This window comes from Magnolia sinica, chromosome 2, assembly GCF_029962835.1.
Source record: "Magnolia sinica isolate HGM2019 chromosome 2, MsV1, whole genome shotgun sequence".
NCBI classification, from domain to species: domain Eukaryota; kingdom Viridiplantae; phylum Streptophyta; class Magnoliopsida; order Magnoliales; family Magnoliaceae; genus Magnolia; species Magnolia sinica.
The window spans coordinates 3,360,269-3,386,009 of record NC_080574.1 but is presented as its reverse complement, the minus strand read 5'-3'; the positions used below and the strand labels follow the sequence as shown (position 1 = coordinate 3,386,009).

Genomic DNA, 25,741 nt, shown 5'->3' with positions numbered 1-25,741 from the left:
GGTTTCTTCCTCCCATAGCCACATGGGTGACATCTACTTCACCTATCATTTTCAGCAACTCATGTCATTATGACGTTTGGCTCAACCAATACACAAGCAGGGCCATGATGAAAAAGTGGTCATGAGATGCCTGCCATTGAAATCTCCTACACCACCAAAGTTCTAAATTAGGCTGATATTTTAAGAATCCAGATCCTCTACTTATCACAAACAAAAAATTCTTATTTTCCGACATGGTGATAGGCCTACGCTAGACAACGTTGTCAGCACTGCTGTTAAATGCAGTGGATGATGATGTGCCCAATTAGATTGTAACAAATCGAGGATTTCCTATGTGTCAAGCAAGGGATCCAAATTCTTCATTTTTTGCCTTTCTCTTGGTGGGACCCACCTTATGAGTAGGCCGGTACAAACAAAACAGAGGGGTTAGAAAGGTTCCCTGTGGTGAGGCCAACTTGAGTTTTGGATCAATCTTATTTTGGGCTAGCAAGCATGAACTGGCAAGGAAGGTGTGAACGTTACAGACATCCCAGTGGGTTAGGTAACCTCCTGTTTTTTTTCTTTTCTTTTTTCGCTTTTTTCTACTTCTTTATTTTCTTTTTTAATATGGGCTCAAAAGTTGGCTCCGCATATTCAAGAGGACGTTCACGTTCACGGTACAATCCACCTCATGATCAATGGTCCAGAGCTTGCATGTGCTCCAAAAATCAATTTTAATCTTTTATTCTACTGGCATAAAATTATTCAGGCGACTAAATTGGCCATTCATCACATACAACACTTGGGTGAACCCCTCTCAACTGTTGTATGTGATGTGGCCCACCCAAGTCATGGATTGACTTGATTTTTAAGCCCGTGGCCATCATGAAATGGTGCATCTGACTAATGGGGTAGATGTTCGACACACGTCATGGTGGGCCCACACAGCTTGACCTCATGGGAAGTTCCTATAAGGTCGACCTGATAAAGGCCGCATGGAGATTTTATGCGAGCCTTTCATATGAGCTGTTAGATTATACTCACAACTGTGATTCAACAGCCGTGAGAATGAGAGAGCCTCCAAAATAATGACTCGCGGCGTTACTTTTGCACCCTCACGGTATGGGGGATTGCATACTGTAGGCAACTTGAAAATTATCGAATTGTGCTCTTTGGTTCGACCATGATATACCTATTTTATCCATGCCATTCATCTAATTTTTCAAATCATTTTCAAGCATAAGCCGAAAAACAAAGTCTCAAATGGACCTCGCTATAGGAAAACAGTTGTGATTGAACACCCATTGTCAAAAACTTCCTAGGGCCCACTATAATGTTTATTTGCCATTCAAACATGTTAGTTAGGTGGTGTGTGTGAGTGTGTTTTTAAAAAGAAAAAAAAAACACTTGTTCCTTAGTTCACACAGACATGGATGATGAGAAAATAAAAATATCCAATTCATCCAAAACTTGGCCCGCAAGAAGTTTTTAACAGTAGGCAATTGATTCTCACCGTTGAAACATTCGTAGGGTCCACCCTAACATGTACTTTCCATCTAATCTGTTTGTCAGGTTACACAGACCTCGATGAAGAGAAAAAACAAATATCATATTAATCAATGATTTCTGTGACCCCAAAAAGGGTTTCAATGGCAGGCGTTCAATCCCCTACTGCTTTTTACAATGTGGTCCACTTAGTTTTTGGATCTGTCTTATTTTTTGGATCAAGTATTAAGAGTAGATCACTAAGTGGACGAACGGTTTAGATATAACTCATACCTCATGATGGGACCCACATAACTTGGTGACGTCAACACACCAGCCACATTGGTGGTGTGTGTGGTACACCCGCCAATCCGTTTCCTTCGCACACACGATGAAATTAGATTGTGTAGTGAGTTACTCGGTGTGCTTTTATCATTCTAAGTAGACTCTGTTGGGACCACTGTAAATGTATGTGGCTATCCAAGCCGTCCATCCTTTTTTTTTCATCTCATTTCAAGGGTTGAGCTCAAAATTGAAGCATACTCAAAGCTCAAGTGGAACATACCACTGGAAACAATGGAAATAATGACTCCCACTGTTGAAACTTTGCTAGGGCCCATAATAATGTTTGTTTATTTGTCATCCAACCTGGTCATAAGATCACACAAATATGGATGAAGAGAAAAATACAAATATTAGCTTGATACATAACTTCCATGGCCCCCAAGTATTTTTCAATGGTATTCATTTAATTCACACTATTTCCTGTGATGTGGTCCACTTGAGGTTTGGATATACTTTATTTTTGGTCTCAAGCTCTAAAATTATCTGTTAAATAGATGTACAGTGGATAGAGCTCTAAAATTATCTGTTAAATAGATGTACAGAGTGGATAGAATACATAGATCACAGTGGGCCCCACTGTAGGCAACGACAATGATGGTGGAGCGATTGGTGTGATCTAACGACTTTTATTCCAACACAAATAAATGTTCTGTGCCGTCATGCTTCATGTGGTGTGGTCCACTTGAGCGTCTGATGCGCCTCATTTTTAGGCTCATGCACTAAAATAATCTGTCAAAAAATATGGACGGGTTGGATAAAACATATAGATCACAGTGGGCCCCAAAGAAGCACCACTAGAATGGTCCATCTCTAGTTGGGTCCCGATGAAATCAAATTGCATACTGGGTTAATGAGTAAGCTTTTATGATGTTGAGCAAAATTATGTTGGGCCCACCATGAATGCATGTGGTTTATCCACGCCGTCCATCCGTTTTTCTAGCTCATTTCATGGGTTGAACCCAAAATTGAAGCATATCCAAAGCTCAAGTGGAGCACACCACAGGAAACAGTGTAAATTGAATGTCCGCCTTTGAAAAATTCTTCGGACCAGAGAAGTTTTGGCTCAAGCTGATATTTGTGTTCATCCATGTCTGTGCAATCTTATCTAGTAAATTGGATGAATGAAGTAAATAAAATAGGTAAATTATAGTGGGCCCCATAGAGTTTACTCAGTACGGTAAGCATACTTGGTTACTCACTACGTAGTGAGCTTCCGTACTAATGGGGGTGGTACCCATGCATCCAAGGGACACAGATTGCCTTCTGAGGCAGCATCAGGATACTCTGTGGGCCCCACCATGATGTACGTGTTTAATCCATAAAGCCCATTCATTTTGAATGCTTATTTTAAGGCATGAGCTAAAAGTGTAGTATATCTAAATCTCAAATGGACCACACCATAAGAAACAATGGTGATTCAACGCTCACTGTTAAAAACTTCTTAAGGGCCACAAGTTTTAGATGAAATTGATATTTTTGTTTTCTCATCATCCAAGTCTCTGTGAGCCAACGAATAGATTGGATGACAAATAAACCCTATGGTAGACCTTAGGAAGTTTTTAACAATAGGTGTTTAATTAGCATTGTTTCCTGTGGTGTGGTTCATTTGAGATTTGGATCTACGTTGTTGTTGTTGTTTTTTTTTTTTTTTTTACTAATGTTCTAAAATGATCTGAAAAATTAGATAAACAATATGGATAAAACACATACATCATGATCGGCCCACATAGCACCTCCAATAGTTACCTAACTGCGTACATCATGCCATTCCCATGAGCGCGAGGAGTCTTGGCACGAGTCATAATTTTCGAGACTCTCATATTCTCAATGCCGTTGAATCCCAGCCATGAGTGTAATCTAACAGCTCACATGAATGCTCGCATGAAAGCTCTATGTGGCCTTGTGCATAGTAGACTGGGACTGACTCTCTCTCTCTCTCTCTCTCTCTCTCTCTCTCTCTCTCTCTCTCTCTCTCTCTATATATATATATATATATATATATATATATATGGGAAAAGGTACTATGCGCTCGAGCTGATGGGAATGTCCCATGAGGTCGAGCTGTGTGGGCCCCACCGTAATGTGTTTCGAACATCTACCCCATTAGTCAGATGCACCATTCCATCATGGGCCTAGGTCTCAAAAATCAAGTCAATCCGTGACTTGTGTGTGGGCCACACCACATACAAAAGTTGAGATGGGCCGTGAACCATTAAAACATTCATAATCATTTTTTGGGCCCACTGAGATGTGGTTTGCAAATGCAGCCCATCCATTATGTGTGTCTCACTTGGATGAGAGTTTAGACCAAGTTTCAGACGCATGCAAATTTCACGTGGGCCCCACCAAGTGCTTTTATATGTTTTTGGCATGTCTTCACATTTTTTTAGATGGAATGACCCACCTAAGTTCCGTATACAGCTGCTTTTTGGGATATCCCATAATTTAAAGGGGACCCATCAAATGCACGGTGTTGATGGTCGACACGCATCACGGTGGGGCCCACATAGCTTGACCTTATGGGAGCTTATTGTGAGCTAAAGCGCATAGTACATTTTCCCTGTATGTGTGTGTACCGTCGTTGAGTTCTTCCCACCTATTTGATGTGGAAGTATTTTTAAACAAAAGCAGAAAAAGAAACAAAACAATATTCTCTCTTCCTCTCTTTTGAAATATATTTAAAACCTTATCTTTCCCGCTCGGATGAACCGAAAACACAAAAAAATATTGGACTTCAGTGTGGTAGTGACCCTCAAGTAATGATATAGGTGCTACGTGGGTCCTAACACGATGTATGTGTTTTATCCGTACTGTCCACCTATTTTGGTAACTCATTTATTTCATGAGTTCAAAAATAAAGCAGATTCAAATCTTAGGTGGACCACACTATAGGAAATAAGGATGATCAAACGGTTGCCATTAAAAACTTCCCGAGGTCCGCTATAATGTTTATTTACCATCTAACCTGTTAAATAAGTCACACGGATCCACCTCAGATTTGGATCCGGCTGAAATGAGCTGGCAAAATGAATGGACAACCTGGAGAAAACACATATTATGGGGGCCCACATAGCTTTTGAGCACCTAACGGGATTCGAAACTTTTGTGGCCCAGGGAATGTTACAGCGGTAGATGTTAAGTCTCCTGTTTTCTGCCGTGTGGCCCATTTGAATTTTGGATCTGCCTTGTTTTTAGGATTATGAATTAACATGAGCCGGAAAAATGGATGGACGGTGTGGATTTCTCACAAACATCACGGTGGTCCCCACCTAGCTTCCGACGTCAGGAAGTCCCTGCTGTCGGGGGTTGTAGGCAATCGGCGTCCCGCGTTTCTTATTTTGTTATGGTTGATGAACTTCGCACATGAAAATGCAGACTCGCTTTCTATAGAATGCGAAATCACCCATTAGCACTTGCGCTAAGATTTATTTGCAAAAAACACCCCATAACTGAAATTCCAATCGCCAATTTCACCACCTCCACCCCACCTCCACTTTCTTCACAAACCCCATTTCTCCCCATCAAAGAATCGTACAACAAAAGGTTCGAACTAGCCGATCTCTTGCAATCATGCATTTCAAAAAACAAATCCCATCTCAGGAAGATTCATGCCCTCATCATCTCCTCGGGATTTCAATCGGATACCTTCATAAACAACATTCTCCTAAATCAGTACTCGAAATCCAGCTTCATATACGATGCACGTCATCTGTTCGATCAAATGCCTCAGAAAAATCTAATCACATGGTCGTCGATCATTTCTGGATACACCCAACATGGTCATGGAGAAGAGGCTTTGACGCTTTTCTCGCGCTTCCGAAGATCTTCCTTTGAGAATCCGAATGAATTCATCTTCGCCAGTGTTTTGCGTGCTTGCAGGCAATTAAGGGCGGCCGGTTGTGCTACCCAAGTGCACAGTCTTGTTACCAAGTCGGGTTTTGAATCGGACGTCTATGTGGGGACTGCTTTGGTCGATTTTTATTCTAAAAATGGAGATATAGACGAAGCAAGGCTTGTGTTCGATGAAATACCGGTGAGGAATGCGGTCACTTGGACTGCGATCATTACAGGTTATTCACAAGCTGGAAGGAGCGAAGTTTCATTGCAGCTGTTTAACCAATTGAGGGAGACCAATGTTCGTCCTGATCGATATGTTCTTTCAAGCATTATAAGTGCTTGCTCAATTCTAGAGTTTCTGGAAGGAGGCAAGCAAATACATGGCTACATATTGAGAAACGGAACTGAAACAGATGTCTCAGTGAACAACGTGCTGATTGATTTCTATTCCAAGTGTCGTAGAGTGAAAATTGCCCACCAAATATTTGATCACATGGTTGATAAGAACGTAGTCTCTTGGACTACAATGATTGCCGGTTACATGCAAAATGCATGTGACCAGGAGGCGATGGAGTTGTTTTCGGAAATGAGTCGACTAGGGTGGCGGCCTGATGGCTTTACTTGCACAAGTATCCTCACCTCATGTGGTTCTACCACAGCTCTGGAACAAGGGAAACAGGTGCATTCTTACACTATCAAAACTAACCTGGCATCTGACGAGTTTGTGAAGAATGGTCTGATCGATATGTATGCCAAATGCAATTCTTTGGCTGATGCAAGGAATGCTTTCGATGATGTGGTTGAGCACAATGTGGTTTCATACAATGCCATGATTGAAGGGTATGCAAGAGATGGCGCTTTCTTGGAAGCACTGAGTCTATTTAGTAGGATGAGGTTTAGATCGTTGAGTCCAAGCCTACTGACTTTTGTTAGCCTTCTCGGGGCATCTGCAGTGTTATCGACCGTGGATTTGAGCAAGCAAATCCATGGCCTGATGTTGAAATTCGGAGTTTCTTTGGACATTTATGCTGGTAGCGCTCTAGTCGATGTTTACTCAAAGTGTTCATGTGTCAATGATGCGAGGGCAGTGTTTGAAGCAATGGACGGAAGGGATATCGTAGTTTGGAATGCCATGGTTTTTGGGTATGCCCTAAATGGCCAAGGTGAGGATGCCCTCAAACTCTACCTACAATTGCAGCTTGCAAGAATGAAACCCAATGAATTTACCTTTGTTGCTCTCGTCTCATCAGCTAGTAATCTTGCTAGTCTATTACATGGCCTACAGTTCCATGACCATATCATAAAGGCAGGCCTCGACTCGGATCCTTATGTTTCCAATGCACTTATAGACATGTATGCAAAATGCGGGAGCCTCAACGAGGCTCGGAAACTGTTTGACACGATGCATGGGAGAGACGTCGTGTGTTGGAATTCCATGATCTCGAGATATGCGCAACATGGGCACGCCCAAGAAGCTCTCATAATGTTTGAGCAGATGCAAGAGGAGGAGATCAAACCCAACTATGTCACATTCGTCGGCGTGCTGTCTGCATGCAGCCATGTGGGACTCCTCGAGAAAGGACTCCGTTACTTTGATTCGATGAAGTATGATCATGACATTGAACCGGGCATGGAACATTATGCTTGTATGGTTGCTCTCTTGGGACGATTTGGGAAATTGCGCGAGGCAAAGGAGTTTATAGAACGGATGCCAATCGAACCTGCTGCAGTTGTGTGGAGGAGCTTGCTCAGTGCATGTCAGATGGCAGGCGATGTTAATATAGGGAAATATGCGGCAGAGGCAGCAATCTCAATTGACCCAACAGATAGTGGGTCCTATGTTCTTTTGTCAAATATTTTTGCATCCAAGGGTATGTGGGCTGATGTGGAGAAGGTGAGGAAAGGAATGAATTGCAATGGGGTGATGAAGGAACCAGGACACAGCTGGATTGAAGTGAAGAATGAGGTTCATGTCTTTGCTGTGAGAGACAGAATGCATAGCCAAGCTGATTTTATATATGAAGCATTGGACAGATTGACAGAACAAATCAGAGGCATTGGATATGCACCAGACATGACCAGTCCTTTGATGGACGATTGAGATGAAGTGGTTACATGATACCCAAGGAAGCAGAAACCAGAAGTCAATTTTGGGATTGTTCGACTTCCAAAAGGGAAAGTGATTTGTGTAAATCCGAAACGAAGAGATCGATTTAGTCATGAAGCATCCCAAACTAGAGAAGGGGTAGATGCCCGAAATGCAAACTACCGATCTAGGCCAATGTGGTTAAGATTGAGATGGCCAAAGGGAAGCTAGCAAAATGCATGGGATGAAATAGAAAATTTGATCGCTGAATTTAAAAGCCACTCATCCAAAGAAAAAACTTGAAAAGTTAAAAACTCCATGTTGATCTTTGGGTGCAGCCTGCCACAGGTCGACCATGGTGGAAAAGCGTCATTGATGATGATTTCAACCACCTGATAGGTGGCCTATGGTTGGAAGGTGGAGAAGAATACTAACTACTGTCTGCATGGTGATAACCAATTCAGCAGTAGGATCATTCAATTCGTCCAAGTTGTGGGCTGTGATCCATCCATGATTGGACCCACCAGATAAAGGGGTGGGACCATGTTCCTTTTGAGTGCAGCCAATGAGATGAGACATGGAGCCCTCAGACAAGGATTCCCCAGCAGTACGGTCTATGAAAATAGATTTCTCCCATTTTTTGCAAGCAGTGATTGAGACAGTTGGTCGCCCTCTTTAGCTTCTTTACGGTGCATGTGAGATGTGGTAATCAAGACATCACCATAGCCAAATCTAGCCCGTTTATTAATCAGGCTGGCTTGGGCTGTGTCCAAAAGCCTATTGTTCTAGAACGAGCCTGCGTATTTAGCATTTACAAGGATATTTTTGTTAATGTGCGTGAGCATATTGGGAAATAATCCAAGTTATAATAGATGGGTCCTTGTTAATTTAACCAATATTTCTTGTCCAAGTTAATTTAATTACAAGGTATTGACAACAGGTCACTGCAACAAAACAGGGCTTATCCGACGGATGGGTTACCCTTTGCCTGCAGCCAGTTTCAAGGCCGCAGGCAAATGGTCCCTATAACATAAAAAAACCAAAATCCCTACTCTCATTTCCCTTCTCAGCGCTGACACTCCCTCTGCCTCTCCCTCTCCACTCCCTCTCTCTCACAAATCCCAGCCCTCCTCCCAATCAAACTCTTCAGTGATCATCTGCCCCTGCCGCAACTCAGATCTGGTCCAGCCAGCAGTCTCAGCCCTTCACCTCTTCTCCGCCTCCCTTCTCTGATTAGGTACTCATACGTATTGGTGTATTTTGATTCATATTTCCATTTTTTGTTGTCATTTATCAAATGAAGATTTAGGGTTTCTTGTCAAGAAGCATGAGCTTACAAAAGCTCTTGCAATGACAAGCTCGATAAGGTGCCGAATCCATGGCGACCGTACATTTCTCTAGCTCTGTAACAAGCACCTTGCAATCGTTTGATGGGCTTCGGCCATCGACGGTTAGGATTTCTTCAATTCAAATTTGTAACGTGGCTGTCAACCAGAGAAGTTTCCGATGACTCACCGTCAAGGTCGCCACCATCGTCATGCCAAAGTACATGTCAATTGATGCATGTAAAATGTGGGATGATGATCGATACCCACCAGTTGTTCAATGAAATGCCTGAAAGGAACTTAGTTTCTTGGAACACCATTACAGGAGGGATGGTTTGAGTTATTTCATCTGATTTATATCATTTTCTTTGGTTCCTTGAACTCATGCTCAAGCTTGGAGTCTGTAAAAGTGGGTCCCATGGTTTGGTGATGCAGACCAGCGATTGGATGGAGTTCTCTATGCATAGACTAAGGAAATCCTGATGAATTGTATGTTTGGTGGGGCACATTGTTCAAGTAGTCAATCTAGTGGGTGCAAGAATCACCCAATTTGGAAGATCTTTAACTTTGGCTTCTTCCATAATTGAATGTGAACATTGCTGCATTTTCTTGTTCTTAACCATCTATTTGCACACCATGAATTGAGAGGTTAAGATTGTACTGTTGAGGAGATCTTCTACCATAGCATGGTAGATTAATGGTGAAGTTCATCAGATCAGCAGTCTGTTTCACCAAAACATGGGCCTTTTATGGATATCTGATGACTCTACACATGTTAGGACTTGGGACCTTGTAATTCTTCATTACATAACAAAACTCCCTACACATCTTACTGTTCTCAGAAATGCATCAGGAAAGCTTTAATGCCATGTAGAACTGATAGTATCTCACTTCTACTTTAGAATCCTGAATACATAACAGGCAAGAACACATAACTTTCACTTCACCTAGTTGATCTTTCAAGATCTGAGTCAATGTACCTCCCGCTGGTCCGTCTTGGATTTCCAATCGAAAAATGATCCCAATTAAGTTTAAAAAGCTTTCCTATTCTTAACTATCATGTCGCAACTTCTCCAGTTCTTCTTGAATTATCTGCATTCATGAAGCAAAGCTTTTTAAGAATTTGAAGTACTTTGTACTTTGTACACATGGTTTTGGGACAACATGATAAATGGAACCCATCTGAACATGGCTAGCATTTCCCTGCTTTTCTGCTCCTGATCAGAATTCATGATAACAATAAAGAGGGGATAGTCCCATTTTGCTCTAAACCATGAAAAAAAAATTCAGCTGAGTTGGTTGTTATGTTGTTGGAAGTGCTGGCACGAAACAGAAGGCACATCTTTTGTTGGAATTACTACCTTATTTGCATCGAGGCATATTCCCTTTATAACACAGATAAAATTTCAATGATATATTTCAGGTTAATCTTCTGAAGAACGAGCTAGGCTTTGATGAAGCTTTCAATTACAAAGAGGAGCCAGACTTGGATGCAACCATGAAAATGTTAGTTTTTGAAATTCATATGCAATATGTTTCTAAAATCTTACTTTTTCTGTTTTGGAAATATCACATTTTGCAAAATCTTGTATGGAATTCTTGAATATGAGTTGAGACTATCCATGCATTCGTCATATTGCTTTTGTTCATGCTACATGTATATTAGGGGAAATTTATTGGGCCTTTACTGATGTGGAATGACTAGCAATTTATTGGAATGAATTATTTATCTTATGCTTCAATTGATGAAGTCAAGAATAGAATCGAGGTTGGCTAGATTGATCTCGAAGTATGGTCCCTGGGCAATGCCAACTTCTTTGATGTGTACACAATTATTTTGGGTCCTTAGACTTGTTTGCTATACATATGACTTGGATTGCTACAATGGCTTTGGCATAAATTGGATCTTATTCTGAATTGTTGAAATAGCGTGTTCTTCTTTCTACAGAGTTTATCTTGGTAAAATCACCACCTCATTGTGCATTTGTATTATCTCTCCATCCTTTCCATGTACACAAATACTGGGTCCTTGCTACTGTTAGCTTTACTCACTGCAGATTTTTTTTTAAGAATATTGGTGCTTGGGCATCGTACATGTAAAAAGAGTGATTCAGTGACATGTTTTACTAGAAGAAGAAGAAATTAAGGTTTGGAGATGCTTTCTTGAAGAAATTCAAGTTTTTTCTATCTTTCTTCTTATGAGGTGAGAATCTGGAAATTCGGTCTCATCTTTGTAAAACTGGATTAGGTTTGTTTTGGATTTTTGGGTTTTTAATTCCAATTGCTTAATCCAATGCAATCATTCCATTTAGGTTTTCTTTCTTCTTCTTCTTCTTCTTCTGTTTTTTTTTTTTTTGGTTTTCACGATGATTGATTTCTTTTATTTGGCTGGACATTGAAAAGTGTACTGATGACCTACAACTGGCTGTAGTTTACCTAACCATGCAATCCACTTTTGCAAACGGCCGTAGGCAAAGGGTCCCTATAAAATAAAATTAAAAAAACCAAAGGTTTGACCAAATTAGTCTAACCTTTGGTTTAATTTGAGTTATAATTCTATGCTGCATTTACAATTTATTAGATCCTGTATATCAACCATCATACTCTGCCAGAATATCAAAAGTTTTCCTATAGTATCATTACAATGGTGCCAGTAGTGGTGGCAGTGGCGACGGTGGTCATGAAAACACTATAATAAGGCTATGAGAGATTCACCTGCTTTCCAATGCTGAATGGAACATTTTTGTATTTGATCATGTGTAGAATTTGATGCTTCATTGTCAGGATGAAAAGAACAATCCAGTAGCACAACAATATGGGCCAGAAAACAGGAACATCAAACACAAAAAAGAAGGTCATGCATAATGCTATGCAGAAGGCCTTTGTCATGGAATACCTGAAAGCACAAGGAGAGAAGGATGTAAGCTAGGGATTTAGATACAGCTAGATCAGCTGCCTTTACCTTCTACATGAGAGGATCAAGAAGTTTACGCTTACTAATGAAGTCTAAGGAATGAAGAGCTTCGTGCTATTAGGGCTGATCCAGCTGAGGAATTTGATTTGGAGCCATCCACTCAATTGCAAGGAGATACATTCTTTGTAACGTGAGAAACCAGCTTAATTTAAAGGTTGCTTGAGTTCTCAATAATTTTCAGTCAACATACCTATTGTGCTTCTAAAAGAGTAACAAGGAGAAAGCATGACAGAAAAGTTCCCTTTTTTCATGTCTCAATAATCAGAATGTTTATTGTTTGCTGCACATGTCAGAACATTTTGTAACGAATGTGTATTGGCATGTACAGGTTGATACACTGTGTGTACTTGGTATCAGTTTGAATTTCATACTAATTGTGCCATTTTGACAATGTGGATATGTGTGAGATGGGATGGTATTTTAAGCCATGTTGCTATCCTTACCGCTTCTAGTTGACAGCATCTGCTAGCATTTCTAGCATTGACACAGGTGTTCTAAAATTTGAATGATGGGTGGGCATGCCTCTGCTCTACCTGTTATAGCTATAAACCCCTTTGAATGTGATGATGGTTCTAAATTAACCCTGAAACTGGAATATCATTTCTCCTTTTCTATTTTCATTTTATTTATCTTAAATTTGAACATAATTGCTAGGGTTATGGAGCACAATCTGCCGAGGAAAAGCAGAAGCTTTTTAAATTAACGAGGAACCTGAATTTCCATGGTGAGGCGGGCTCTGAACCATACACCCCAACTGCTCAAAGTTCAGTTGCAACGGCTGCAGTGGATGGTTTTTATTCTCCTGAATTGAGAGGGGAGTTTAGGGCTGGGCTTTTAGATCTTCATGCTATGGATGACACAGAACTTCTTTCAGAGGTATGATGCTCTGGGAAGCCACATGTTGTCCTTTGATACAACCTGTCTTTTCATTTGCATTTACCTTTTCTCTATCCATCTCTGTGGTACCGAAATTATGTTTGCATGGTACAGTGGAGTTATTTTCAAGCATTTGCACTAACAAAAGTGTTCCATCCATAGGTGTATCTAGATTTCACAAACTAATCGATGCAGCTAGGATATGGTAATTTTAGGTCATTAAATTCCATTAATAAAATTCTCCTTAAATCTAAAACGCAAGGCAATAACAAATCTAATATAACTCCACTGTACCATGGGTGTTGATGGTAGTCGGTTGATATTCTAATATGCTTCAATGCAAGATTATCCTATATTATTAAGTACAGAATACAAGCAGATATGTGAATAGAAATCATCTTCACCATATCTGAAAAAATTGTCTTCTTCTTTTTGCCCTATTGTTATCAGGGTATTTTTGTGGTACAAATCAACTTAGTAACTAGTGAAAATTGCACTTACTAGTGTGAACCAAATAACCAATTATAAAAGCTGAATAACTCAATGAATTGGGTTCATCTTATCCATCTGGTTAGCCTCCTCTACACTCCTTCCTACAGGACTGGCAGTTTGGTTGTCCCTAAATCAATGGGGGTTTAACTAGTTCGGTCCAGTTTGATTCACGGTTAGTTGCAGGTTTATGTAGGGATTGTGAACTCAGGCTGAAATGTGAATCAGGTAACTATGCTCCAAGCAGTTTGGGCCAAGCATGGACGTGCTGACAGGAGCCACTGTAAGCAATGAACCTGTATTCCAATCTCTGTTAGTATAAATACCCGAAATGCGGCAATGGTCCACATTCGGCTTTCAATCTGGGAGGGTTGGGATGCGTGGTCCATCCACATCAGGTCACATACAGTACAATCAATTATATATTATTTATGTTTGTAGCTTTATATATATATTTTTTTTCCTTTATTCTTATCAGTACGGTCAATTAATTATTATTTCTGATAAATGCTAGATTTATTAAAATGGAAATAATACAAATCCCGTAATAATGAGGGCAGAAATGCCCAAGATAGTCTAGGCACTCCTTTAATCAACATAACATGAAAGTATTCTCCTGCCTAGGTGTTTTTTTTTTTTTTTTTAAGTATTTTCCTGCCTATTCTATGACAGCTCAAAATTTCTTTCTTGACTCCAAAGGTGCTGAAAGAGAGCTTTAAAATTTATTGTGCGATTAATGATGGCGTCATTAATCTTGTTGATAAGGTATGTTAATTGTATAATTTTTTGCCAAACCCCCCTTTTTCTTGGCCTATGGATTTCATAAAGGCCTTGCATTTATATTTGAATGACTATTTATTTTCATTACAGTTTTTTGAGATGCCTAGGCATGAAGCTTTCAAAGCCCTTGAAATCTACAAACGAGCTGGCCAGCAGGTAATATTGCTGCCGTCACTATATTTATATAAGTTACTTTGACTAATTCACAACTGCTTTGTTTGAATCAATTGGTACATTTGGAGATCCCATAAGCACACAATAATATAATGTGGTGAAAATTTGTCTGACCTTACATCATTTATCATATCCAAACATATCACCATCTACCAATACCATTGGCATAGGTTTCTGTTGATCCGCTGAGAAATTCTTTGATAAGCTTGTGTTGGTAAGTGGCTTAACACATACGTTCTGCAAATTAGATCATGGGGACATCATGAAATAACATGTGAATGTCCAACATACCTTCTGGAATATCCAGCACACCCTGTGGGAGTATTTTGAGGCCCTGCTTGCCCCATGTTATCTATTGTGCATGCTTTTCTGCCCAAAATGTTTCTTGCATCTCCTATGAAACCTATGTAAAAAAGAAAAGAAAAAAAAAGTGCTGTTTATCTGTGTTTTTGTTTTTAAAATGAAATTTATGGATGTTCAAGTTTGTCTGTTGTAACTTTCTAAGAAAAAGTGACATTTTACACTCTTCTCTGTTGTCACTCAAAGAATCTTCCTTGAAAGATTTGAAGGTCAAGCAGTTGCTGCTGTAGTTATAACAGAAGCCATTATGTTGGATCTTGTGGTTTCCTTGTAGGGATTGTCACATGTCAGTTGTTGGTTCTGCAGAAGATTATGTTGGGTCTCTGTTTCTTGGAAGATCTGGTTTATGCTTGGTGGTATCATGGTATGTGAGCTTCTCAATTATTGTGTTTAGTGTCTTAGATGTAGTCTCTCTCTGATGATGTGTTGTCACCACGTGTGCAGGCTTTGTGGGGGCCTTTTCTATTGCTAGTCAAGGAGTAGCTCTTGGTGTTTGTCTGATGCTTGCTACTGGTTCTGGTATGCTGGTAGTAGGTCCCTGCCTTACAGAAGAGAGGTTGCTGTTTGAATTCCATCCTGCTCAACAATTTTCATTGTATGTTCCTAAAACAGAAAAACATGTAATTCAGTAAACTGGTCTCTCAAGCTAACAGTTTCTGTATGTTTGGCTATAGCAATCTTCCTTGGTTATGGTTTCTCAAAGGCATCAGTCCTGTGGCGATATTGAAGAATGCAGCTCAAGTGACTAGATATTCTGACCAAAACCAGCAGCAATCTTCTAAGATACAGCAAGACATGTAAAAGCCTAAGAAGCAATTGCAACCTTGTTATTTCCTTCTACAAAGCCAGCTTCAGGAAAGATAAATGGGTGATGTCTGAATGCAAATATAGGGTCTGAGCTCTAAGTCAACAAATGAAAATGGAGAGTTACTATGTGGAAGGATCTCCATTGTGAGGGTTGATCAGACAGCTCGGCTTGAATTGGGAGCACCCACAGCACATCGCAAGGGAAGTGGAAATTGGTCTGTGCAGATGTTGTATAGTATTTTTAAGTGAAATGTCGATTAGAATGCAATGGGTCTGGTCCCAATCACGTTTCTACCATTGTGGTCACGCAGAAGCTACAAGTGCTGCTTCCTGCAAACCTTTCAAAAAAAAAGAAAAAAGAACAGTGCTCCTTCCTGTTTGGGTTCTAGATTATTATCAAACCGACCATTTTGGGGTAATATCTGAATTTTTTAATTAATTTATGGAAAATCGAAATAAAGAAGAGGAAAATCGTAGAGAACACCTTCACAGCCCCCATCCCATCTATCTTGCTGTTTTTTTTTTATTTCTAATGGCCACGGAGGTACTACAGAATATAACCGTAGCTAAATCTCTATAGCTACGCATTTTACCGTAGCCTTTTCCCATTTTCCGCCAGTTCAGTGCAAAAGTGACGATTTAGGGGCATCCCGCAATGCTGCTGGCCGCCGGTAAAGGGCAAAACCTTTACCGACCAAGGCTTTGCCGGCAGTTTTTAGACCGCCAGTAAAAACTTTGCCGGCGGTTTTATCGGACTTTACCAGCAGTTTTGACCGCCGGGAAAGGCCAATTTTCTTGTAGTGGGTGTTTAATGGTCTGAAAATTTTCCTTCAAATGGTGAGATGCAGAAGGAATGCTTTGATCTGTTGCAATAGCTGAGGAGCCATGCACGTGCACCTAGCCATAGCACGAGTATTGCACATGTAATGAATTCCAAATTGTCCAAGCAATGAGGCCCTGATATAGATGGCGGCTATCCATTAAATTACAATGATTAGTCAATCAATTCGAACATATGATATTAGACATTTGTTTTTTGAATTTGATCATCCACTGTCTTTGTTGGAACCATCACTAAATGTTCACCAATCGCCCAGTTAACATCTTCTCTGTAAGTTGTCTACTTCTTTTTCTTTTTCTTTTAGGATTCATTTGATTGCAATAAATATTGTGAAATATCATGATTAGTCAGTCTAATTTGCTGCAACCAAACACACCCTCAGCAAGCATTTTTACTGTAAGTTTTGTTTCGTAACCCATCTCTAGCAGGACCTACAAATTGTATTGATAAGTGAAAGATATCTATGCTGTGCGTGGAGAGCATCACGATCCTTTAGAACATGAATATTTTTCCTTCCATTTCACCTTGGAACGGACAGGGATTTTCATTCACTTTGGGATGAGTGTTCACTACCATTTTGGAAATGGTGGTGACTCATGCTCCTCACTTATGGTACTCATACACGGCTATCAGGACCATCCAAATTGCAGTTGGCAAGATCGCTGAGCATCCTGCATTTTTCAAGGGTCCAGACCATTGAGGTGGCCCCAAAACTCTTGTAGATTAGATGATGCTACTTGTTGGGCTGGACTATTTTCCCTGTGTCTACCATCATAAACACACCATGGCAGCAAAGCTAAGGGACCAAAGCCATCAATCAGTTGAAACCACCATAGATGGACTCAGATTACAAGGTGACCGCAACACCAGTTGAAACCACCGTAGATGGACTCGGATTACATTGTGAACCCAACACTGGGTAGCTCCATGATGTTGGGATGTGACAAAACATGTTTGAAAGTTGTTAGGTCAAGTTCCTTGACTGGGCGCATCTTTGACAGCAACAAGTGAGCCAATTAAATCCTGACACGTCCCAACACCATGCTGGGGTCACCCATGCAATGCACGTTCACCATAGATGAGGACGGAGGACACCCCCAAAGATTTTGAGGATTGGAAGATCCTAATCCTACATTTGTTGAATTACTTTCCCTGTGTTGTTGCATTTTCTTCTCCATGGAATGCATTTACTGCCCGTTCACTGGACATGTAGCGGTCATTTACCAATGCGTGATGCTAGACGTGTAATGGTCATTTACCAATGAGTCATTCTACGGAGATTTTGCTTTTACAGCCAAAAGCTCCATGGGACCAAACTTGAAGTGCGTATGACATCCACCCCATCCATCAGTTGTGCAGGCTCATGGACACGAGCATAAAACTCATGTTGATACAAGGGCCTACAACATAGAACAGCGAGCATGAAGATGCCCACCACAGCTCTGGGCCTACCGGGATGTTTATATGCCATCCAACACGTCCATGAAGTGTACAACCAAGGCTAGGGGAAAAAAACCACATATCAAACCAAATCCAAAACTTCGGTGAGCCCCAGGTAGGTTTTAATGGGGTACGTCTCCATCCTCACCTTTCCCTGTGATGCCTCCCACTTGGAGTTGTGAATAGATCTGATTTTTAAATGATGCGTCAAATGATGAACCAGAGAAGATGACTGCAGAAATCATGGCAGCCAGCAGGTCTTTGTCATGTCTGAAATGTAGGAGCAACTCGACTTAGGAAGACTGAGGTTGGGTTACACTCATCTTCCAACAGAGGCTTCTGAATTCGTATAAAGGCTCAATCATGATATGTCCCACTAGATCAATGGTGAGGAAAACAGGCTCCGGTCTACCATTTTTCCCACGGGGCCCAGGATCGGGCCACCCTTCACATCCAACATGGACCAAGGTTGGGCTGGGGCTTGAGTTTCACGTCACAGGTAAGGCTTGGACGGCCTAACCCATCGACAGCCGTGAGGAACTCACATTCGCCAATAAAACTGGTCATTCCTCTCATTACTGTTCGTCCATGTTTTTCACATGTTTGGCCCACCTGATGAGTAGACAAGACCTGCTTTGGGACTACGGAATGGTACATGGTGGGCTCATCCAGTTGGCTGTGCAAGATTTCACACATGCCTGCCGCATTTGCTAAATGTTTAAGGGGGGCAATCCGGGTGGCGGACTCGGATCTCACGTTTCTCTCGTTGGCTAGTATTGGGCAAATGGCTTCTTCATCGATCAGCCCTTGCAAATGAGGCATTGGCAAATTGCATTGGGCCAAAACATGACTGAGAATGAATTATTCAATCTGACCTGTGAAATCGAATATCTCATAAATAAATCCGAGGGGTCAAAAGATAATGGTAGATTTAGTAATATCCATTGTGCCTACATGTCAACCATCACATTCTCCATAGTACACAAGTTTCTCTTCTTTTCTTTTTCTTTTTTTTTCAAAAAGCCAAAACAATCAAGCAACAAAGAGAACAAAAAAAAAAAAAAAAAACATGTGAAGGCCTTTCTCCCCTTCCACTGCAGGTCATAGCAATTCGTGGAGTACGAAAGTAAACAAAAAGCTCTTGGAATTCTTACGCTTTTATACAGCAATTGAAATAGCTTAATATCTTCTTCCTCGTCTGTCACCACACAAACATTATAAACAAAATAAGTCAATGTCAAAACACATATGATACTGGTGGAAAGCTATATTCCTCCTCACCCTTCTATTTATAAATAATAATAAAAAAGGAACAAACTAGAGAGAGAACCGTTCATAAAAAATTGAGAGAGAGAGAGAGAGAGAGTCCACCAACACTTTCTGTGAGTCACAGCACACATGCCAATGTGGATCCAGGAAGTATACAAAGGTGGGGCTCATCATTAACATTCCGTCCCAAAAGCAATGCTGGTCCACCACGTGGTGGGCCACATAAACGTGAATAAAGAGTGTTCGTAATTTTCTAAATGTCCGTGCTCCTCTTACGTTTGTAACAGGCATGGTGACCAGTTGATCTGCCAGAATTACGGACCAGGAAATGCTCTTTTCCAACCCCACCTAATGACCGGCCCGGATCTCAGAACGTGGCACCATCCACCCATTCAATCACTCATGCGAATGGCCCTAGGCTTTTGAACTTGTGGTAGTTTACATGATAGTCCTACTACATGGAATCCTATACCATAGTCAGGGAGAACAAACACATCATAGGCATGAAGACACATGCCAAAAGTGGAGACAGAAATTTTGGGACCACATTATGCGGTCAGGGAAAAGAACAAAAAATTCAGACCGATTGGACAACAGTAACCAGGCAACCCATGGACAGATTTTCTACCTAGCTATCTATACTCCTTATGTTGCACAGAACAAACCATTAAAAATATCCATGTGATATCATTGATTCCTCCCAAATCCCAGTCTCCCCACCATCCCTCTTCCCCATGCAGAGTTCTTACATGTATAAAATTCCAAGCGGAAACTGGTCATTTTATCCAAAACTAAGTGATTCAACTCTAAGCTCAACAAGATTTTGAGCTGAATCACTATGAAACTCCCTCCTGTGGGAAACTCGGACTTGACTCGATACGACTCATCAGCTCACTGACTCAGCTCTGACTAGACACGACTCACATTGACAGGAGACAAGTCATGAGCTTGTTGAAAAGTTAAAAAGTAAAAATTGAAGAGCTTGATTCAAAGTAATGAGCTCCCCTACAAATGTCATCGTCTCCAACCAACAGAGAACACCCAGGCTATTGATTGGTATGGCTGTTTTTTCTTTTAAACCCTTAGGTTACTGTTTTAGTATTTATTGATGCTAATATTTAATTTAATTATTAAATACTGAGTCAAGTCTCCTAAGGACTCAACCGAGTTTCGAGTTGAACTAACCCAACTAGACATCAAGTCAGAGTTTTCAAGTTGTTTTTCAAGTTGTGGTCATATATTGCCCTGCCCTGTGGGTAAAGGCGGCTGTCAACAGGCGGGGCCTCGGGTTGGTCTGGGCCTGGATTTTGAACTGTTTTTGGGCTGGGCCGCCCCAATTCAACATTCTAATTTTGCACACCTGAGCCCGGGCCATTGACAGCCCTAGTTAAGACGAACCAAACCACATCCACTTCCAGCCCATGAGCTAAGGAATTGATAGAATACTTAAGCCCACCAAAGTTCAAGGACCTGCTGCTCAAGACCTTCAGACAAGTGAAAGCCCGTGTCCAACCCAATTATTCAACCACCTCAAACCCCATACAAGACTCAGGCTGGGCCAGGCCACTGCAGTTTGGTTGCCAACCTGGAAAAGCCTGGTAGGGTATAATGACTACTTTACCACTGGGTTTGACCATGCATTTTATTTATTTTTTCCTTTCTTTCTTTTACACATTTTCTAAATGGTGGCTTCTTGTAATTTTCCACAACTCCTTGTCTTAAAGTCTTTGAAGGAGGCTGAGTATTTGAAGATTAGGCCCGTTGAAATTTATTATTACGAGTTTGAAATATGACCGGGAAAACAGTATCCTCAGATCACTTGTACAGTTTGAACGGCAATTGACGATGAAAGATGGGGAAGGATAAACGCGGTGATCTAACTTGATTATCAAGAATTCAATTCTTGGCTATTACCCTTGACGTGCCATGTTGCAAAAATCACACTGATCAATGATCAGATAGACTTGACCCTGGTCTCTGATTGGGGGACATCTGGCCGTGTTAGAATTGTAGTGGCCTCCCAATTATAATCCACAAAAGTCGTACAATCACCGGCTAGGATTTAGCCAGTGTGATTCTTGAGGCGTGCTCCAGCCATGGTACGACCCAATACATGAGCAGTCCGCATCTCATACATCATGTTCCACGGCTACAGATAGTGAGTGCTTGATAAGTTAGATATTTTAGCCCAGCACTGGAAAGTTTCTTGAAAACATGTAATCTATATATTAATACTAAGCACTAACACTGCAATAAATATAAAACTTTCTACAATATACAACTCATCACATAAATTATTACATTATCAAAAATTGTCATGCTATAAACTATACCCAACTCATCTTGTAAAATATACATTGAATACCAGTGCATCAACCATCCATGATTTCCAATTGGTGAGCAGGCCATCAACCTTGACTATGGGTGGCAACAGCCAGGTATAAATTTAATTTGCCCACTTTTGAACTGCTCTGACCATGACCTATTCAAAACTTTTATTTTGCAGGGACTGGACCAGTCATTACCTTGACCGTCCAATTGGTGGACACCTCCTATATGGCCCGTGGCTTGGGAAACAAATAAAACCGATTGGATTAAAGATGGTCTTAAGTATCTGATCCTATGGACTGCCCTTTATCCACAAACAAACCCATCAAATGAACGGCTAGGGTCATTTTATGGATGCAATTTTCAAGCAATGGGGGCCATTTTTAGATTACTCATGGATAAATCATCATCATCATCATCACCACCACCTAAACCTTATACTAACTAATTAGGGTCAACTAGATTACTCACCAATTGAATAGTTCAAATTGGCATCTGATAAATGGACCTCTTTTGGACCCTAAGATAGCCAATTAATTGAATGAAACAATCAACCTATCCACACAACTTGAGCGATGACCCAATTTGAGATGACCCATCAATTGAACAGTGGAAATTGATGGACATATGGCCCAACAGTACCAGTAGAGGTTATTTATATGCTGCACTTCAGTGCACAATTTGTATAAAGGGTGGCTCTTCCCCAAGATATGATCATTTCCCAAGTAAGACTCTTCCATTGAGGATTCTTTTCTTAAGACTAAAGCTTCTATGCAGGGAAAAAAAAAAACAAAACAAAACAAGCCAGCAGATTGAGAGAGGGAAAGGATCGTTACAGTTGGAGAATGGTTGTGGTGTGGCTGGTGTTGACGAAGTGGTTCATGCTGATGATGCTGGTTGGAGATGAGCTCTTCCTCATTTCCAAGGCTTGCCCGACTGAAATCCTTCTTGTTCTGCTTCCTCATCTCCCTTATCTTTGAAAAGTCCATGGAATAATCCGGCACACCATGCTTTTGATCCCAATCTCCAAATTGGGGAACTGATAGCCACTCATTCTTCTGAAAAGCACAAGGAAATATGTGAAGATCAAGAGCCTTTTTTTGTAATTAAAACAAAAGAACTTTACTGATGTATCAAGTGATACTAATTTATAAGATCCAAGAACACCAACAAGGCAGAAGGCAGGAAAATTAGGTTCAAAGACATAAAAATTCTGTAAGCAGAAGGAACTAATCAAAAATAAAAAAGAAGGAATAAAAAAAACTCAACAAATAGATGCAGAAGCAAAACAAGACAACTGAAACCATCTGAGCTCAAAGATATCAATCCTTCAAATACGAAGAGCTCAGAAATAACAAGAAGCATTATTCCTCACAACAGCTATGAAAACACAACCATTTTAATTAGAAATCTGAAATAAGTGACATTTAGACAAGAGATGTTTACAGGCTCTGGCATCAGGACATAAAGCGTCCAGATGCACCCACTCTGCACAAGCAAGGCCAAGGATTAGTTATCTGGACTGCTGATCTGATGATGGCCACTCATTGCATTGGGATGTCCAGATTGGATGGTCCTGGACCCCTGATCTATGCCCTTTCTTTCAGACCATTGCTGTATTTTCTTTAACTCTTTACAGGTCACTGATTGAAGGGTTAGTATTTTAAACTGGGAGACTCTTGCACTGCAGGGCTCATCAGATTGAAGGTCTGGATCATCAAAACAGGGGGCTCCACCTGCAAGAACTGGTGCTGCTACAATTCTGGTACTCCAAATATCCTTAGAAAGGAGAAAACAAATTTCCGACCTTGAAGCTAGATTAAAAAACAACACAGAAGGAGAACATGAAGATAATCTCCCCGAAGCCACAAATCCCATCTTTGCAACAAACCAAATGATCTCTAACAGAAATAAGAAAGAAGAATGATGTTGAACCTTATTTAGGACCTAAAAAGTTTAAAAACAAAATCAATATAAAGAAAAGATTCATTTTTGCATAAATATTCCTCAAATTTACCATAAATCAACAAAAGAAAATAATTCCAAGGAAATAACAAACAAGATCATAACCTCCTCAAAACACTACTAACTCTAATGAATTTCAACGCAATAATTCAATCAACACCAACGTTTAAAAATAATAATAATAACAACACATCTGAACCTCCTCAGAAGCATAAACTACGACAAAAAAAGATGCGATTGTTCACATGTATTCTCCAGAATTTCACTAGAAAAAGGGGGGGGTGGGGGGTTGGAATTCAAAGCAGAAAATACAGAAACCTTGCAAACAACATCATAATATCTTCGAGCCCCTTAAAATCCCCAATTTTAGATGATTCTGAAGATTTCCTGCCGTTTATGCCATAAGGGAAAAAACTCTAGTGTAGAAAAAATAAAAGGATATCGAACACCTTTAGGATGCTAAAACCACATTCTTTCATCGAAACATGCGGTTTTCTCACGTTTTTCCCTTAAATTTTGAAATAAACTACTCAAATGCCATAAAAATCCCATCCTTCAACGATTTCTAACGGATTCTCACCGTTCAAAGCCATTAAAACAAGAGAAAACCAAATTCCAGAGATGAAAATGCGGAAAGAAAAGCTTCCAAAGGATGAAAATCCCTCCTTTGACAAAAGAACCGAACCTTAACTCGTTATGCTCTACAGAGTAAGTGATTGAGAGCAGTGAAATTCAAGGAAGAGAGCAGATGGAGGAACAGAAGAAGCAAATCATTACCTCCTTACGGTCTTCCATGGATTCCGATTCGCGAATTCTCGTGAGAAATTTCTAGGTTTTTTGGAGGAGAAAGGGAATTTTTACACAGACAAGGAGATTTTAGAGCAGAAAAACATAGATGGCTGTGAAAAGAAGACAGCTGATGACAGAACGATCAGATTCTCGCGGCCGTATTATATGTATGAAATGGCATGAAAATGCACCTGGTTCTTATTATAATAACGAAAATGCCCATGCCTGCACTTTCACGATATTTGAACAAAGCATCTAGTGTGCGTCGAATACCATTTAGTGAGCATTATAAGTCAATAGTAACTTGATAACTGATGAGATTTTGGCGAGCAATCCAATAAATCTGAACCGACCAAACAATAGGACACCTGAGGAATGGTACAAAAGTATAACATTTTAGTAATTATAGCTTTCTAAAAATTCCATCTGTGGCCATTCTATGGGCCGTTGCTACTGACCTTTAATTGACTTCCAAACAGAGATGGATTGAATAGTTGTGAAAATTCACTGGTATGATTTTGAAAATTTTCGCATCCAAAAGGCGGTCAGCTAATCGCTCGGGATGGATCAATAGGAAAAGGGCAACACTAAAGTGTTTGATGGTAGACTGTCCTAACATGCTTTTTCCCGTGTGTACTTGTGTGCGTGTGTGACACTTTTCTCTATGAACTGCAAGGAATGGACATAAGATACACCTCGTCCGTCAGGTCGGCACGATATTCTTTAATGGGCATTACATGGTGAGCCTCGGGGGGGGGGGGGGGAGGAAATGGTTCTACGCGGTATACCTCAGGGAAACTTCCCATGAGATCGTGTTGTGTGGGCCCATCATGATGCGTGTCCAACATCAACATGGGTGATTTTGATGGGTCCCTTTTAAATTATGGGATATCCCAAAAATCAAGTCAATCTATGACTTGTGTGGGCCACACCACGTATAAAAGTTGAGAGGAGTTACCCTCCCATTAAAACATTCATAATTATATGTTGGTCCACTGAGATGTGGTTCACAAATTCAGCCCATCTATTATACGTGTCCCACTTAGATGAGGGGTTAAAGGAAGTTCCAAAGACATCCAAATTTCTTGTGGGCCTGCCAAGTGCTTTTATATGCTTTAGGCATGTCTTCACATGATTTTAGATGGTATGGCCCACCTGAGTTCTTTATATGGCTGATATATGGGATATCCCATAATTTAAAGGGGACCCATCAAATACATGGTGTTGATGTTCGACACACATCATGGTGGGCCCACATAGGTTGACCTTATGAGAAGTTCCCACGAGGTGTGCATATATATATATATATATATATATATATATATATATATATATATGAATGAAAGAAGGGATAATACAATCTGAAACGTCTGTAATTCTTAAGAAATTTTCAAAGGTAAGTGTGGAATCCACAATGTTTCTTGTGGTGTGGTTCATTCAGGCTTTTGATGTGCTTCAATGTTGACTTATATCCTACAACTAGCTGGAAAAAATAATAATAATAATAAATAGCATGGATAAAGCACATACATCAAAGTAGGCCCACAAGGGCTTATCGTTCGGCTAGGGTGGAAACGGATTAGCTGGTGTTA

The 25,741-nt window shown here is 40.5% G+C and overlaps 3 protein-coding genes across 6 annotated transcripts; 2 read left to right on the top strand and 1 right to left on the bottom strand.

The window, feature by feature from the left end:
- Positions 1 to 5,104: 5,104 nt before the first annotated feature.
- On the top strand, positions 5,105 to 8,628 carry LOC131231983 (pentatricopeptide repeat-containing protein At4g39530). The gene has a single exon (XM_058228406.1). It carries the CDS (start codon positions 5,201 to 5,203, stop codon positions 7,745 to 7,747), a length of 2,547 nt encoding a protein of 848 aa, XP_058084389.1. The 5' UTR covers positions 5,105 to 5,200; the 3' UTR covers positions 7,748 to 8,628.
- Positions 8,629 to 12,774: 4,146 nt separating this feature from the next.
- On the top strand, positions 12,775 to 16,011 carry LOC131231996 (uncharacterized). 3 transcript variants are annotated; one of them, XM_058228410.1, is made up of 6 exons: positions 12,775 to 12,907; positions 14,069 to 14,161; positions 14,267 to 14,332; positions 15,017 to 15,074; positions 15,155 to 15,266; positions 15,385 to 16,011. In XM_058228410.1, the coding sequence occupies exons 1-6, from the start codon at positions 12,881 to 12,883 to the stop codon at positions 15,509 to 15,511; spliced, it is 483 nt and encodes a 160-aa protein (XP_058084393.1). In that variant the 5' UTR covers positions 12,775 to 12,880; the 3' UTR covers positions 15,512 to 16,011. The 3 variants fall into 3 exon arrangements, with proteins under 3 accessions (XP_058084393.1, XP_058084390.1, XP_058084392.1); XM_058228407.1 differs by having other exon boundaries at positions 15,155 to 15,305; XM_058228409.1 differs by having other exon boundaries at positions 12,776 to 12,907; positions 14,096 to 14,161; positions 15,155 to 15,305.
- Positions 16,012 to 18,708: 2,697 nt separating this feature from the next.
- On the bottom strand, positions 18,709 to 24,296 carry LOC131231966 (uncharacterized). Of its 2 annotated transcripts, none has more exons than XM_058228395.1 (3): positions 24,138 to 24,296; positions 22,232 to 22,453; positions 18,709 to 18,996 (listed from the first exon to the last, which is right to left on the bottom strand). In XM_058228395.1, exons 1-3 carry the CDS (start codon positions 24,153 to 24,155, stop codon positions 18,949 to 18,951), a joined length of 288 nt encoding a protein of 95 aa, XP_058084378.1. In that variant the 5' UTR covers positions 24,156 to 24,296; the 3' UTR covers positions 18,709 to 18,948. The 2 variants fall into 2 exon arrangements, with proteins under 2 accessions (XP_058084378.1, XP_058084385.1); XM_058228402.1 differs by lacking the exon at positions 24,138 to 24,296 and adding an exon at positions 22,842 to 22,868.
- Between the last annotated feature and the right edge of the window lie 1,445 nt (positions 24,297 to 25,741).

Excerpts from the sequence above, each read along its gene's own strand:
- LOC131231983 (XM_058228406.1), top strand. The coding sequence starts at position 5,201 with ATGCGAAATCACCCATTAGCACTTGCGCTAAGATTTATTTGCAAAAAA.
- LOC131231996 (XM_058228407.1), top strand. The coding sequence starts at position 12,881 with ATGGATGACACAGAACTTCTTTCAGAG. Across the intron at positions 14,333-15,016 it reads ACAAACGAGCTGGCCAGCAG|AAGATTATGTTGGGTCTCTG; the intron begins GTAATATTGCTG and ends TTGGTTCTGCAG. Across the intron at positions 15,306-15,384 it reads CCTGCTCAACAATTTTCATT|CAATCTTCCTTGGTTATGGT; the intron begins GTATGTTCCTAA and ends GTTTGGCTATAG.
- LOC131231966 (XM_058228395.1), bottom strand. Across the intron at positions 18,997-22,231 it reads ACCACAACCATTCTCCAACT|ACGAGGAAGAAGATATTAAG; the intron begins GTAACGATCCTT and ends GTGTGGTGACAG.